Genomic DNA, 17223 nt, shown 5'->3' on the forward strand with positions numbered 1-17223 from the left:
GAGAGAGAGAGAGAGAGAGAGAGAGAGAGAGAGAGAGAGAGAGAGAGAGAGAGAGAGAGAGAGAGAGAGAGAGAGAGAGAGAGAGAGAGAGAGAGAGAGAGAGAGAGAGAGAGAGAGACAGAAAGAGAGAGAGAGACAGAGAGAGAGACAGAGACAGAGAGAGACAGAGACAGAGAGAGACAGAGACAGAGAGAGACAGAGATCCACACTTATAGTGGATACAGCACTGGACTAGGATTCAGAAAGGCTTGAATTCTAGATTTCCCCATGGAGGCTTACTAGCTGTGTGACTAACCAAGTGATTGCTGTATACAGTATCCCTTCTCTATAAAGTGGTGAGAATAATAGCACCTAGTTCACAAGGTTGTTGAGGAGGGGTGGGTGTGTGTGTTGTGTGAAAATGAGATCATGTATATAAAAGGCTTTGTAAATCCTGAAGCACTACATAAATTTCAGTCACCCAACAAACATTTGTTCTAGGGACTAGCATAGTGCTTGCAAAGTTAAGCCCAAACAATCACTGTCTTCAAGGGTCTCACAGTCTAAGAGGGGAGATTAGATATAAATAACTAGAGACAGATGATATAGATAGATGGATGGATGGATAAATGGATAGTCACCTTGGAGAGATGATAGATAGATGACAGACAGACAGATAGATAGATAGATAGATAGATAGATAGATAGATAGATAGATTAGATAGGTTAGATAGATGATAAATATCTCCATAAGGACATATATTGCATGTATGTATACATATGTATACATATACCTAATATGTATACATATGTGCATGTATACATATTAGGTATTGGAGTAGGATAATTAACTAGGAAAGGTCTCTTGCAGAAAGTGGGGTTTGAGCAGTCTTGAAGGAAGCCCAGGAAACCATGAGGTAGAGGTCAAAGGGCAGCAGCAGGCAGAGTGGAGAACAGACAGTACAAAGGCAAAGATTTTTTTTTGTTGTTATTTTCTCTCTGTTTCAATAATGATAGATTTTTATAAATTATTTAATCTTATTTATCAGGTTTTTATTTTGGTGAATTACGGTAAGGACCATCATTTCAATTTTTCTAGTTACCAGGTTTTAGCAATACAATAGAATTTGTTCATGATGTGATTTGTTATTATACAGATTGCCATGAGGGCAGATCAAATCCTCAAATATAACAACTGCAGATATACAATAAACGTATTGCCAAGGAAACCTATAAGAAAAGAGCTAGTCATAGAACTAAGAAGCTATATTATAAAAGAGTTCTACCTTCTTATTTTAGAAATAAGTTCAACAGTTTCATCTCTCAGTGGAAATTCACATTTAACCTAGAGAATACAGAAGCATCATATTAATTTAGTACAGTGCACTGTCATTAAGCTTATTATACTTTTTATTTTCTTCCAATGTCAATATAAGAGAACAGTGAACTACTTTATACTATCAAATCTGGGCTTCAAAAATATAATAATATGACATATATGTGTGTGTACACCCACACATGTGATTCATAGGCAAAAATTGCACAAATAATTAAAGTTCCCATGTATAATATATTTTAATTTTTACAAAGTACTTTCTTTCCTTATAACCATTCTGGGAGGTATGTAGTAGAAACAATGTGGTGGGGAGGTATGTAGTAGAAACAATGTGGTGTGAAAATGAGATCATATATATAAAAGGCTTTGTAAATCCTGAAGCACTATATAAATTTCAGTCACCCAACAAACATTTGTTTAGTGCTTACTATGTTCTAGGCACTAACATAGTGTCTTCGAGGAGTTCACAGTCTAACAGGGAGATTAGATACAAAACAGTAAGTTGCTTGCCCATGATCGCAAAGGTGGTGTCATAAGAAGAGCCACAAATTTGGAGTCAGGATGTGGATTTGAATCCTGGGTCTGATAGCTTTGTGACTTTGGACAACAAATTCATCATCTGGAAAATGAAAGAGTCAGACTAGGAGGTGAACTCTCAAGGTTCATTTTAGCTTGACATCATGTTACCTTATAGCCATTGCATTTGAGATTTGAACATAGATCAGTGACTTGCCTTTAAGACATTTCCACTCCAACAGGTTTAACTCTGGAGGCCTAGCCCTAGAACAGACCTATAGTAACACCAAGGATCCCATTAACAACGTGCTAAGAACACAAGGACCAGACCTCTATTATGGTCTAAAATAGCTTTGTTATTAAGAAAAAGTATACCACCGTTATTTGCCTGTGTATTCAACTTCCCTCATTGGTAAACAGAGATTGTTTGCTTTTGGATATCAATTATAATTTGGTGTAAAAAAGAAAACCATGCATTTAGTCTGCTTTATTCATGCTTTGGGGTTATAGGCCCCTGTGGGGCTAGGTATACATACCAGGTGGCAGTGTTTTATGATCCTACAATCTCAGATGTCTATCTTAAAAGAAGCCTCAGGGCTTTAGACACAGCTAATGTGCTCTCTGCTTGAAGCTTTACACCCCATGGCTCTTAATGTGACACTTGTGAGCCCTTGTGGTATATTTCCTTTCTCTTGACTTTCCTTGACTTCATTTTACAGCTTTAAAAGTGCATTCAAAAAACTCCCAAAATTAAAAGCAGTTTTTTTTTTAATCGCTAAATTTAAGACAAAACAGCCTAGACAGTACAGTTCACAAAGAAGGGACTCTGGGCTGAACTGAACTCATCATATTTGTCACTGGTTTTGTAGTTTTCTTCATTATGTACATGGGCTATAAAGAGGTGGAGGAGATCATATACATTAAGTTCCATCTTAGGAAGATGTGTGGACAGAAAGAGATCCTTTCTCCTTACTATGCCCGAAATCTTGCTGGAGTGGAGAACTAAATGGGAGGTTTCAGTCAAACTTCTCCTATGGCCTTTTGTGATTTCATCATCCTTCGGGTACAACTCAGATTTCACCATCAGATTTGGCTTTCCTTGATAACCAACCACCATCCCAGAATGGATCATTCTTCCTCATTCCTACAGTCGTTACCACCAGCATCACCCATTTGGTATTTTTGTACTCCACCTTCAAGTGTGTAGCATTTCTGTGTGTTTTATCTCCTAGATAGAACAAGCTTTTAGAAGGGAGCCAGGAGAAAGTGAAACAGTGTGGGGAAAGTCTTGACCTGAGAATTAGGAAGCCTGGGTTCTAGCACAACTGTATTGCCTTGGGCCAATAAGTCAATGACCATCTTCAGTGTTTTCCTCATGAAGCTTATGCATTTACTTATTTTGTGAGATCTCTCTCTGTCTCTCTCTCCTTCTCTCTCTCTCTCTTCCTCTCTTTCCTCACTGTCTCTGTCTGTCTCTCACACACACACACACACATGCACACATACAAACCCCCATACTTGGTGAATTTCCTTGCCCTTCTTGTTCAGTGCCTGGAACTATGCAGGTGCACATAGTATATATAGCATGTGTAGTATATATAGCACATAGTATATATAGCATATGTAGTATATATAGCATATAGCACATAGTAGGTGGTCAATAAATGTTGAAACTTAATTGAATAATGTAATGTAATAATTTAATATTTGTTGCTGTTATTGATAATGATTTTTGGAATCTTATCTTAGTTCCTGCTTTTTGCTATACTTCTCCCAGCTTCCTTGTTCCTAACAGATAGGAGGACCTGTCTATGTCTGGGCATACAAATTTATCTGGAAAAGAGATCTACATTTAGTGGATGTTTAATTTTAAATTTTTTTCAGGTAGGTTGAATAGTAGGTTGAATTTTGGAAGAGAAATCAGGAAGTCTGTTTTGGTTTTATAACAACCACAGATTGCCTTTCTATTGAGAAATTACTTATTTTTCAGTGCATGAAAATTCTCATTTATGGGCTTGAAGAAAACTTCCTAACCATTAGAGCTATTAAAAAAAAAAATGAGTTGGCTCAGGTCTGAGTTCCCAATTCTTTGCCTTTGTACTAGGTAGATTAGATGACCTCTCGAGTCCTTCAAACTTGAGATTATGTGTTTCTCTGATATACCTGTGGTATAATAAGTGGACTAGTTTTCGTATGGAAATTTGTGATTGCTCAGATTTTTAAAACTTTGTAAAACTCTTTGGACCATTTAATATGAAATATTGGATCTTATCTTATTGGCAAATGGTAGATAAATTACTTTTTTTTCCCACTGAATTGTTTAATCACTACTTTAGACCAGCATACTAAACTGTTGCCCAGTTTCTCTAACAGTAAATAAAAGAAGTGCCTAATGACACATTTTTCAGTTTTGAGTGCTAACACTGGATAATTGATATATTAAAACATTACTTTTTTATTTCATGCCTTTTAAAATGTAAATTGATGCTGGCTTTATTAATTTTCATGATTACCATTATTATTACTTTTTAAAATTATCAAGCACTTGTTTTCACATGTTGGGTCCTATATAAAGATAGATAAATAGATGTGATCTTAATCCTATGTAAGCTTATTTTTTTTAACTAAGCAATGCTCAATAAATATTGAATAGATAAATTTATTAAAATATTAATAAAGTCTAGTTTTACCTTTGCAAAATGAATTAGAAAATTGAGGCAGTTGTTTAAATGACACGAGAAATACCCTCCCCCCACATTCCCCCTATGCTTTTCCCAAAATATCTAAGTAATTGAGGTCATTTCAGAGAGGTGATATTTAGGGTTCAGATTGAGACACACATTTGTATACATATGTTGAGGAAATTTATTTTTTCTTAAATATTTTACAGGAAATTTTTTTCTTTTTTTCTGATGGGAGTAAGAAAGAAAATAGTTTTTGTTCATAAAAAAATATCAGGGTGTTACACATGTGAAATATTTCATGTACTTTCAGATGAGGTCACTATTTGTTTTACTTAATTGTTTTGCTTATTTACAAGAGAACTCTCAAGAAGTGGGCATAATCTGTAAGTGTTTGTAATGTAAAAACAATACACATCAATAAAACTTTAAAAAAAGAAAAAAGCAATCAAAGTTTAAAGGCAATTTTAAAAACCCTCAAATTACTAAGAAAATTGCTTTAAGTTTTCATTTTGCTTTCTTAGTTTAAACATAACTGAAGTTTAAAAAATAAAAGGCAAACCATACCTTGTCAAATGGATAATACAGACACTCACCGGAGTTATAGGCCTCCTTATGCTGAAGGAGAAAATGTCCACCTATTTACTTATTCAGGAAAATTCTCATAAAGAAACACGTAGTTCAGGAGCTTCTTGAATGAAGAAAAAAGGGAGAGTGTGGCAAGTATCATTTAGAAATGGAGTGTGGTCTGGGAAAAGATCATAGACCTCATGTATCATGGACCTTCTTTGCAATCAGCTTGAAGCCCATGCACCCATTCTCAGAAGAGCATAACAAAAGTGTAGTGTATGTGTAGTTCCAGTGTTTGAGAGGAAAGGGCAGCTTCTGGAGATTAAAAAAAAAAAAGAACAGAATTTTGCTAATGTAAAGAGAAGAAAACTTAGTGGCATTTTCCATGCCTCCTGCTTCTTGAGGAGTTGGTTGATGGTAAAATAGAACACAAAAGAATGGGCATGCAAAGAAGAGAATGGTTTTATGTCTATCTTGCTAGTTTGAGTTAGCAGTAAGGTATCACATTCAATAGAGAAATTGGTACAATGAATAGAGTGCTGGGTCTGGAGTCAGGAATGTCTTAGTTCAAATCGAACCTTGGACACATACAAGCTGTGTGACCCTAGGCAAGTCACTTAACCTCTGTTTGCCTCAGTTTCCTCATCTGTAAAATAGGAATAATAATAGCACCTAACCCTCCCTCCCCCTTAGAGTTGTGGAGATCAAGTGAGATAATAATATAAAATGCTTAGCAAAGTGGCTGCCACATACGGCTATATAAATATTGTTACTATTATTACTATTATACCATAGGCTATGAGGAGCTAGATTTTAGAAGGAAAGTTTGGTGACAGACAGACTTCTGTTTCCTTTACAGAATAGGTGAAATTACCTCAATTCCTCATATACAGGCTAAAAGTGGCATGGATCAGTGTGGTGTAGGAGAGGCTACTGGATGCGGGATAAGAGAACTGGGGGGGTTCAGGTCTAAGTTCTGCTACTTAGTACCAGTAGTTCAAGTCTCTTATTTCTCAGGACTCAAGTTCCTTATAAGAAAATGTATTTGGGACACCATCACAAGTAGTCAACTAGTGGGGACTGAGTTTATTGATTCTTCCAAAGAACATACTCTGTATACAACAAAACAAAAAAATAGAGGCGATACTGTGATCGTGTCATCATTGACATTTCTGGGAAAATCATGGGTTCATTTGTGTGTCCAGGTAGAAAGTTGTTTCTAATTTACAGTTCTAGTATAACGATGGCATAATAACCAAATGGACATTTTGATTTTTGCATTAGGGAGGGCTTTTCATATCAGATTCGCTTCTCACTTATTTTTGAGCAATATGAATGGACTATAAAGGGGGCCATTAGAGGGGAAAGTGGGTTGTTGGGTATTTTTGTTTTTGTTTTGGAGTTTTGTTTTTTTTTTTAGCTCTAAAATTAAAAAAGCCCAAGAGAGAATGGCATATTGTAGTGTACAACATACATTTTTCTTGCCATAAAATGGCATTTAAAAAAAATAAACCTGTAATTAAATTTCTCTTTGTCATGTTACATGCTGTTTCGGAACTAACATAATGCACTTAACAGAGAAAATTAATGCCATTCATTAATATAAATCATAAGCTTATGGGACCAAGCAGGTCCCCACATGGATGTGAAACTGGGGGTGTTAAACCATATATATTTTTTCATATTCACTAGTGAATGATGACCCAATAATAATCATGGCTGGTGGGCTTCTTCAGTTAAATAAAGGATTGTATTGGGAGGATTCAGAACCTAGGGCTTTGTTCTCAGGCTTTAATATTTTAATGAGCTGTAGGCTTGGCTGCCTACGAATGAGCTGGGATTTCTAAGTGTGTTGTTTAATGTTAGCAGTTGTAGAAGGATGTTCATTAGGAAGCTCTTGTTTCAGCTTCTCAAAGAAACTCTCCATTAAGAAAGATCTTTCAGCAGCATGGAGGGCCTGAAAGAGAAAGAGGGGCGGGAAGCTTTTAGCTTCAGGCATTAGGGGATATTGTATCAGTAGCCTTCATTCCAAAGCCTTGCTTCTAAGCAGTAATTGGAGCAAATACATCTCCCCCCTCCAAAAAAAAAAAAAAAAGATTAGTACAGAAGGACAGTGGCTGTTGTCCCTGCAAGAGGAGGGCCCTTCATCTTGCAGCTGAATCAATATTACAACTAATTATTTCTGGTTATCTTTTATGGGTTTGTAAGACATTTCTTTTGTTCAGTATATAAAAAACCTATTGTTTGATCAGTGACTGACTAATTATGATAAGTAATTTGAAACATTCTTGATGAAACTTGTCTGTTAATTAACATCAACAACAAATGGAAAATAACAGGACCACAAAGTGTTAGTACATCCACTGTTCTCTGAGATTGATGAGATCTTGGTATGGAATTCCCAATACACGAAAGCTGCCAATTCATTTAAACACACATATACACATACAAAACAAACAGGTGGGAAGGTCTGACTCACCAAGAAGGAAAATTTCTTGCAGAGTTAAACAAAGAACTACTGAAACATTATGACTGAGGGGGTGGTTAAATAATTAGAGCAGGACAGAACACACTGCTTCTCTTAAAGGGTGTATTTACTCTTCTCCCCTTCTACCTTTTTAAATCTGGATCCCTAAGGCCTTAGTGGTAGACCATCCCATGGTAGAGTGACGTAATATAGGACAAATTTGGGTTATTGAGGGTATAGAGCTGCCCAGTGGGAAATTTTAAAATATTGCATTATGCAGTATTCAGTTCAACTCAAATGACATCTCTTTTCTGTTTTTGGTTCTTTTAGATTTCTACCTGGACAAGGACTGGTACTATACCCACAGATAGGAGACAAACTGGATATAATCTGCCCAAAGGTGGACTCTAAAACTGTTGGCCAGTATGAATATTATAAAGTCTATATGGTTGATAAAGACCAAGCAGATAAATGCACTATTAAAAAGGAAAACACACCTCTGCTCAACTGTGCCAAGCCAGACCAAGATGTTAAATTTACCATCAAGTTTCAAGAATTCAGCCCTAACCTCTGGGGTTTAGAATTTCAAAAAAACAAAGATTATTACATTATATGTAAGTACAAAATGCAAATATTACTACTGATTTATAATATTAAAGATAAGCTGAATGGGTTTGTATGCTTTTAAATTTTTCATAAAATGATTTCTTGGTAAATCAAGTTTCATTGAGGATATCTATGTTCAAATGCTAACTTTGAAACGCAATGCAGTTTATTGCAGTATAATAATAATATTGGCTAAATGCACATGTATATTTCTAGATAAAGATTGTGTGTATACATGTACAAATGAGAAAAGGATTTGCCCAATAACTAGTAGCTACTTGAAACATTTGTATATTTTTGCTTTCTTACTAACAAAATCTCTTTTAATGATTGCCTATGAATCTTTGATAGTTACACCCCACACAAATAATATCTTGAGTGGGACTTTATCTCAGACCTTGTGGTTGCTTTTGACCATGATCATCATGATTACCTTTTAGTTAAAACCAGCTTAAGATGTTTGCTATGGAGAACCAGAGTTAATGCATTAAGATAATTCATTTTACTTTTGTGGACACCCTTTGGGCCTTAACCAAGTAGTGTGCAACTGTGGGAGAAACTATACACAAACACTGCAAATCATAGGAACCCAGAAATGTCAGCTATATTGCATGTGGAGCGGTCTTTGAGAGATCACACATAGCAAGAATCTTTGCATCCTTGGATCAGGTCAGATACTGTTTTTATTAAGAAGTTTTAATTAATAAAAATAGTAGCTCTGCAGCTGCTTAATAAAATCAGCACATATTAATTGGATGCCTAAAGGCAGTAAGGCATTCTGCTGTGTAAGGTCAGGTGGAATTTTGACAAAGTAAAATTATACAATTATCCAGATACTTTTTTTTGGTGGTGGTGGGGGGGGATTTCTATAATATTGAGAACATTTTTTGTTTGACAGGTATACATAATTATTCAAGTTTTAAATTTACGTGGGTCTTTATTTTTAACTCCTTGTAGATCTTTTGATCAAATCATCAAATGTTAATTGAGAACTTATTGTGCATAAGGTTCTATTTGTATTAAAGGGATAGGGACTAGGCCTGTAATTTCATTGAAACAGGGAACAATTAAGTAAGGAAACTCCCATTACCAATGCATAAATGACTTGCCTAAGATCATAGAAGATGTGTCCCAAGCAGGACTTGAACCTTGGTGTTATCTGCTTTGAGGTTGGCTCTTAATCTGCATTCTACAATGCCTCTTTTTTGTGTGTTGTAATACCTTTAAAATAGAGGATATTGAATCATAATCTCCCAGTACTTAAACTACTTTTTGAAATCAATTTGGAAACTATTGTTGGCTCTCTCCATATTTTACTATACTAAGTTAATACTTTACTGGATGTTATTCTAATTTCTACTGGGACTATCTTGGCAAATAACAGATATTTCCTAATATACTTCACTGTAATCAAAGCAAAAGCATAGAAACATTTTACAATGATATTAAAAAACATGTTGTTATTGTGTAGTTTTTATCTCTATCTTCTTGAACCTGGAATGCTAGAGATAGAACAAATCAGCTTTTAAACCAAGTTAATTCAGAGTGATACATTCAGAACAAGTCACACAAAATAAAAGTGGGCAAAGTGATATTGTAGGGAAAGGGACAGTAGTGATAGAAAATGTAAATCAGTCTAAGGGATCAGAGACTCAGATTAAAGAGGAAATGTATAAAAATAACATCAAGGGATTCTTTCCTTTTTTTTAAAGTAAGGTATAGTTACTATGTAAGTAAAAATACTAATACTTTAGAAATGAGATTTGTTGGGACTCTGACAGTTTGAACCTGGTTCAGTTTGCTTTTGGCAGGATGGCGTAATAAGACTGTTTTGGTAGCAAGTGGTTCAGATGTGCAAGCTCATCTCTACAAAGGTAGCCAAATTTGAATAAATTCAAAGTTTTTAAAAATGCTGCCTTAGATTAAATAGTTCAGAACATACCGGTTATAATAGAAGACATTATAGTTCATCCATCCATCCATTCATTTATTCCACAAACATGTAATGAGTTCCTACTCCAGTATTAAGGCACTATGTTTATAGGCTGAGGAGAAAATAGAGATAAATGATGGCCGTGTCCTCAAGGTTTATAATCCAGTAGGGGGATTAATATTTAGTGAAATGATTCTCATGATTACTCTGGTTCTTTTATAAGACCCATAGAGCTTTAAAGCAATAGACATATTGTTTTCCAGGTGACCTTTGAGTCATAATAAATGAGCAAAATTGTCACAGGTGATTTTTAGTTGGCGTAGACAACCCTTTTATTAGCTTTATTATTTAATAAGAGATAAAACTCTGAATTACATGAAATGTTACTTATGGATTCATAGGATTTAGAGCTATTAAGGGACCTTAAACATGAACTAGTCTAACCCCCTTATTTAACTGATAAAGAAACAGATTCAGAGAGGTTAAACAACTTACCCAAAATCACATAGGTAATAGTAACAGAGTTGGGATTTATCAGTCTTTCAAGTAAATAAAATTATGGAAAAGTGAGTATTGTCGCACAGTTGTTATTAATATGGTGAAAATGGGGTTCCCCTTAGACCAATGGCATTTCAGTTTTTGAATCAGCAGCTTAGATTGAACTGTTAGATCATAGGAATTTTACACACACACACACACACACACACACACACATTTTATGACTCGGTGATGGTATCTGAGTGATTGGCTTATGAACAGTGATAATTTACTATTAAAAATGATATGATAATATGGCTTCAATATTTCTTTACCTGGTGGAGGGGATCACAGTAACTAGTTTAAAAAACTGAAGGGTTGTTTGTGCACCCTTTAGAATATGAATATATCTTGGGCTCTGAAGTTTACCAAGAAGTTAAAGCAGGCAAAAGTTATATTCTCTTACTATTTTCCCCCCACCTCATTATTATCCTTATAAGAGTGTGAGGACTGCTATTTTACCGAACTGCTAAAACTTCAAGGCAGGTCTCAACAATTTGTTCTAGATCTGGAAATCAGACACAAAAGGAAGCAATGACATTAATTTCATAGGGAAGTCACATTAAAAAGTGTTTTCAGATGAGCAAGTATGGTTTAATGCATTCCTCCCTGAATCCACTTGCAGACAGTTGAGGGGAAATGAAAGATAGAGAAGGGAGAAAGACGTGGAGGCTTTAAGGTTTCACTACAAATAATCTCAAAATTTAACCTTAGTAAAGATTGATATTTTGCCCTAAATAAAAAGAATCACATCTCCCCCACCTCCAACATTCAACAAGATAGATAAGTAGAGCTTTTATCCAAGAAGGGGAAAGCTTTGAGCCCACATCTTTTATTTGAGCAAGCAAATATAGGAAGATGGATAGACAGTAGGGAAGAGGTAACCCCTGTCCATTACTAAAAGCAGACAACTGTGTGAGCTTGAAGACATGTAACAGAGAAAGGTTGGAAAGCAGAAGTTGTTGCTATAGGTAGATGTCTGACTCAGTTTCACTGCTTTTGGGGGGAAGAGGGGGTGGTAGGCCTGTTTGCTAGTAACTCTAATGCATAATGTACTATCTTTACTATACTGGATTTAGTTGAATTTGAATAAATTCAGTTGTTTAAATGCTGCCTTGGGAAAAAGACTACAAAGAAGATCAATCATAATAGCAGAAGGAATTAAAATTCATTCATTCGTCTATTCTACAAGCATTTGTATGTGGTTTTGGTGGGGGCCTCTGTGGGGAGAAACTGTAGCAGGGGATCCACACACAATGAGATGTGGTTTGTAACTGGTCTCAATGGAGCCCTGATATGTTCAGAAATGTATCTCTCCAATATGTTCTTCTAGCGCCCAGGGTCCCAAGAGGTCCAGCTGATGGATGTTGAAAATGTCTGTTGCTTGTTACAGATGCCTCCTTTCTTTTACTTCCAGAAAGAACTGTGTTCATATATGATACTTTGAATGTCTAATTTCGGTATATTTATGACTGAATTTTAACACTGAGATGTGTACATATACACATTGTTGAAAGGAATTTAGGCGACATGATGAGATTTCTAGGTGCCATGAATTTGTTGAGTCCTGTTTTGATACATTAGAGAAAGTTTAGGAGCTAATTCCTCTTAAGCCCTACAGAAATTATTTTTATGTAAGCCTTTTAGAAATGAGAGTACGGGATGGAAAACAATTTAAAACTCTAGTCCATATCTCAATGCTAATTCTTTTGCCTTTTCATATTCTTCCAAGGCAATAGAAGGAGAATTTTAAAATAAGATTATTACTTTCCATGGAAACCAAAGTGATTTAAAGTTTTAAAATTATTACTTCTGATATCAGGATACTCACATGATGGTACTATACTAGTATTTTTTTATGATGCTTAGAGAGCAAATACTCTGTATTTTAGAAGTAGGCAGACTTTTAAAACCATGTATTTTTTATAAATTAATTCATTCAGAAAGTATTTAATATGCTCAGAATTATGAAAAGGGAAGTACTGTATATACTTAACATGATTCTTCATAATAACCAGGTTTTTAAATACCATAACAATGAAAAGGATTGTGCTCTCTCTACAATGGAGGAGGGAAGAAGAATGAGTTTGAAGGAGAATATGATTAGCGTGGTTTGGGGGTAATCCAAAGTGTCAGTTGGTTTATTAATTAATATACAACAACTCCCAAATGAAATGTAAATCAAACTTGAGAGTTTTCGTTAATTTTCAAATTATTAAAGATTTTCTGGACCATAATAATTAAGATATTTGAATTAAAGTGTTACCAAGTCTGAAAACACTGTTAACCCTTTTGGAAGGATAAAAGGAAATCGTGTTTATTAGTTGAAATTACACTGTTAGACCTACAAAATATCTATCAGACTACCTTAGGAAAAGCTTTGTATAAACTATGTGGAGCCTTATTATCATAGCTTACATTAGAACATTTGCTTTGATATCCAGCAAAATGGAATATATGGGGTTTAAAAACTATTTAATATCAATTTATTTTTTCAAATGACTTGCCTAAATAATTGACTTTGGTCTTAAATTATATACATTGAGTGTTTGAGTTTGAAGAAGTGCTTTGTTACTCTTTGGTCCCACAAAGATCTCCTACTCTTCAATAGAATAAGATGTTCATTGGATTTAAAGCAACAATAATAATTTTACATAACATTTTCTTCTGTATTTAATGCAAATTCATGTTAGTTGTGAAAAAGAAACTACTTGTGTGCCATAACAGTAGCCCATCTTCCAAAGGCAAGCAAATTCTTTTTGATTTAGTGAGTGCTCAAACTAGTATTGGCAAAGTGTTTCTAGGAAAATGTGGTGTTTTCCTTTATAACTATGCCATAGAGCTTCTGTTTGGACACTTTGCATGCCTGGTTTAAATTTTGAGTTTCAAGGAGGTAAGCCAGAGCTGAATGAATCAGCATTTTGGTGATTTGGCAATCCTGGACACCTACCCTTTCATAGTTTTATGAATTGGCCATCCAACCTCCTGAAACAGCCAGGCAAAGTACATATGAAAGGATTATAAAGAGGTTTTCATTGTATGACCAGCATTACATGAGTCAGAGGTTGCATTAAAAGTAGAAGCCACTTTATTAGTTTAAAAAAATATATGGCAGTGAGTAGTAGCTGTGACATAGCTGTTGGGTGAACAAAGAAATAGCTATTAAGAGACTAGATCTTGGTTTGGCTTTATATGGGCTTTAGATACCTCTGTATTTACTGCACTATCTTGTTAGAAACCACCAAGTTCCTGATCCAAAAGAACAGTCTAAAAAGTCAGGCCCCAAAGATTATGTTTGATTAAGAACTTTTTTTTTAAATAAAGTATATACTGAGGTGTGCCCAGTAAATTCATACACGGGTGTGGTATTTCCCAGAGCCACACTGCAACATTCCTTACCCTAGTGAAACATTCTTTAAGAAACACTACTGCCTAAGTGAAGAAGGCATTCTAAAGGCCTTTGTTGGTTCAGTTCTCCAGAATAGGTATTTCACACCAGCTTATAAAATTGGTAGTATCCAGAGGAAGCTTAGAAGTTGTTTTTTTTTTTTCTATTCAGAATGGCAAAATGAGGGAAAGTGTTTAAATGGATACTATAGTACATTTAAAGTATTAAGACCAAAAAAAGGAGAGCCCTTGGTATCCCTGTCTCCTTTTTAATTATGTATGAATTTACTTTTCTTTTGTGCTTTTGCTCTGTAACCTCTTTCCTAAGTAATCTAGCTTTAGTAACTTAACTTTTCAAATTTTCTTTTTTGTACACTTTCTAGAAGTGTAGTCATATGTCAGAGTAAAATGGTTATATGCTTTGTCCAAACCCCCCCCCAAAAAAAAACCCCCAACTAACAACCCAAACCTCCAAACCCAACAACTGCATATATTTTGGGATCAAATATTCTCCCACTGTCTCAGACATCCAGTTTTAATAAGAAGAGGCAGCTAGATAAGGAAATAGTAACCATCTCAGTTGTAGTTATATTTTACTTACAATTACTGATATATCCATTTGTTTCTGTTATCTGGTGGATCATTTGTAGATTGAGGATCCTTTTACCAGACTCAGCTAAGAGTCACAGTACATAGCGCACCAGACTAGAAGTCAGGAAAACCTGAATTCAAATCCTACTTCAGAGACACTCACTTGCTGTGTGATCCTAGACAAATCATTGAACCTCCTTCAGGCTTACTTTGTTCATCTGTAAAATGGGGGTACTAATAACTCCTACCTCAGAGGGTTGTAGTGAATCTCAAGCAATATCATATAGGTAAAGTCCTTTACAGACCTTAAAATACTCGGTAACTGCCAGATATTACTATTAATTTTTCTAAGTTTATACTTAAAATGTGTCACTTATAAATGACCCCCACAGCCCACCAGCCTGTCTATAGGAGTCTGTCATTCCCCTGACTTTGTGGCCTATACAGTATGATATTTTCAGCAGAATCAGACACAGTTGTCGTCTTGCAAAAACTAGAGGGCCTAGGGAAGGTGGCTTGGTAAACCTGTAATTTTTCGTTTGAAAACCATCTATAAAATAAAGCATGAAGGAGTTTATAAGTTTCAATAACTTATGATCCAATTATAAAGCCTCCCTTACTCATTTTCTCTAGTTATTATAAAGTACTTTTCTCCTCTGTTTCCTGTTACCAAGAAACACTCACTTGAATCCTCTGGTACTCAGTATTGCCCAAGCATGTTAGCAGATCCTTTTTAATACCTACAAGAGACAGACAGGGAGGAATCTCCAGATATATGTAATCATTCTCCTCCCCACCTTGTAGTTCCATCTAATTCTCATGTCAGAATTTTTTGCATATCCTCTTACATAAAGAAAAACTGTATCAATTGGAAATTTAGGAGTGGTCTAATGCAGTTCGAAATGTCTCCTGTAGATTTTTTTTTAAATGTTTAAAAGCTGTCTTGTCGATGTGACTGGCCAGGAAGTACATTACTATCCAGATTTTCCCTTCTATCAGAATATTAGATAAGCTCCGTCTATCATTTCATAATGTAAAGTGATAGTTTGAAGGTCACTTTCTGACTTGGTTGAAAGCTCTCAAAAGAGTGTGCACCAGCAAAACTACTTACTAAGTTGAAGATAAATAAAGCTCATAAAAGTTATGTTATTAGGGAAGGAAAATCTTAATGCCTGCATAACTTCTAGTGGCTAAACAAAGTCTGTGGCCCCAGGGCTTAATGGAATTGTGGCCCATTGAGATTTTTGTACATGACTACACAGAGCTCGGAAGAGAATATGGCTAAAAATAGGTTGATGGTATTTGTTCACTTTCAGTGGCATTCCTGGGTAGTTGTGATGGTTTATCTCCTTTAAAACCAGACAGAGGTAGTATCTACAGAAATCTGTAAGTACCACCTCCCTATTCCTGAGGGCAACAAATGAAAGAACACGATCATTTGATTGTTAAAAGGACTGAAGGATTGGTGAGCAAAGAGAAACTAAAAATACTATATGTAAAATGGATGTGAAAGCAGAAAATGAAGAATGATTACTTAGTAGGAAAAAAAATTATTTAGGAATTGCTCAGAATGAAACTACTTTTAATATTTCATAAGATACGATTTAATATCCAAGCTACTATTTATTTATAGTCCTTTTTAGTTCACTTAGCTTTATAAATGATTTAACAATACTGGAGATACAGTACTAACACCAAAAAGGAAACAAATTCTCTTCCTAGCCTTTAAATATTCATCATCAAGATCAGAGTTTAAAGCAAAACGAAATGCCTTAAAAATGAATATCCAACAAAGGTATAGAAAGACATTATAAATGTCTATTACTATGTGGAGGCATATTTACATAATTTTAAGAAGCCACACATATTTGTTCCCTAAATCCAAGTCCTCATGCCAAGTTTCCTATAGTAAAATTGGCAATGCTATAAAAATTAAAAGAAGCTGAATTAAAGAATTAAAGCAGTTGAGGAAAACATTCCTCTTCAGGGATGTGCTTAAACTCTCCATTGGTCAGACAGAAGCTATGTTTTCATCACCACCACTCCCCCCCCAAAAAAAACCCCCAAAACCTATACTATTACCTGTAATTGAATTTTTATAGTATATTCACACTTTTTTTCAAATTGATCTTCATTTAGGATAATAGCACATATTTATAACAATATAGTAGTTATAGCATCTTACACTTACCTTTTAGGTTTTCAAAGCACTTTCTTTATAACACTATGAGGGAAGTAGCACAAATATTATCTTTATTTTACAAATGAGGAAACTGAGATTAAGTGAACTGCCTATAATCACAGATTAAAAAGTATCTGTGGTAGAATTTGAACCCAAATTTCATAGTTCCAAGTCCAGCCCTCTTATCTACTACATTACCCTGTCTCTCACATATTAGGAATAGAGAAAACAAGTAAAAAGCACAAACTTAGAGATTTGGGAATGCATAGACACTTACATGTATGTGTATGCACATGTGTGTATGTATGTGTATATATGTCATTTTATGTGGGGAGGAGGGAGAGAGGAACAGAAAAAAACAGAGGGGGGGGAGAGAGAGACGAGAGAGAGAAGAGAGAGAGAGAGAGAGAGAGAGAGAGAGAGAGAGAGAGAGAGAGA

The 17223-nt window shown here is 35.1% G+C and overlaps 1 protein-coding gene across 1 annotated transcript in view; it reads left to right on the top strand.

Moving 5' to 3' along the window:
* Positions 1 to 17223, top strand: part of EFNB2 (ephrin B2) — a 55428-nt gene that overhangs the window by 20260 nt on the left and 17945 nt on the right. Inside the window, exon 2 of the mRNA XM_069094141.1 lies at positions 7880 to 8163. Coding sequence (XP_068950242.1) covers positions 7880 to 8163 — 284 coding nt within the window. The remainder of the gene's footprint in view (positions 1 to 7879; positions 8164 to 17223) is intronic.

Source organism: Petaurus breviceps, unplaced genomic scaffold, assembly GCF_028583685.1.
Source record: "Petaurus breviceps papuanus isolate PSGF00001 unplaced genomic scaffold, PetGlider_PUasm1.0 214, whole genome shotgun sequence".
Lineage (NCBI taxonomy): Eukaryota > Metazoa > Chordata > Mammalia > Diprotodontia > Petauridae > Petaurus > Petaurus breviceps.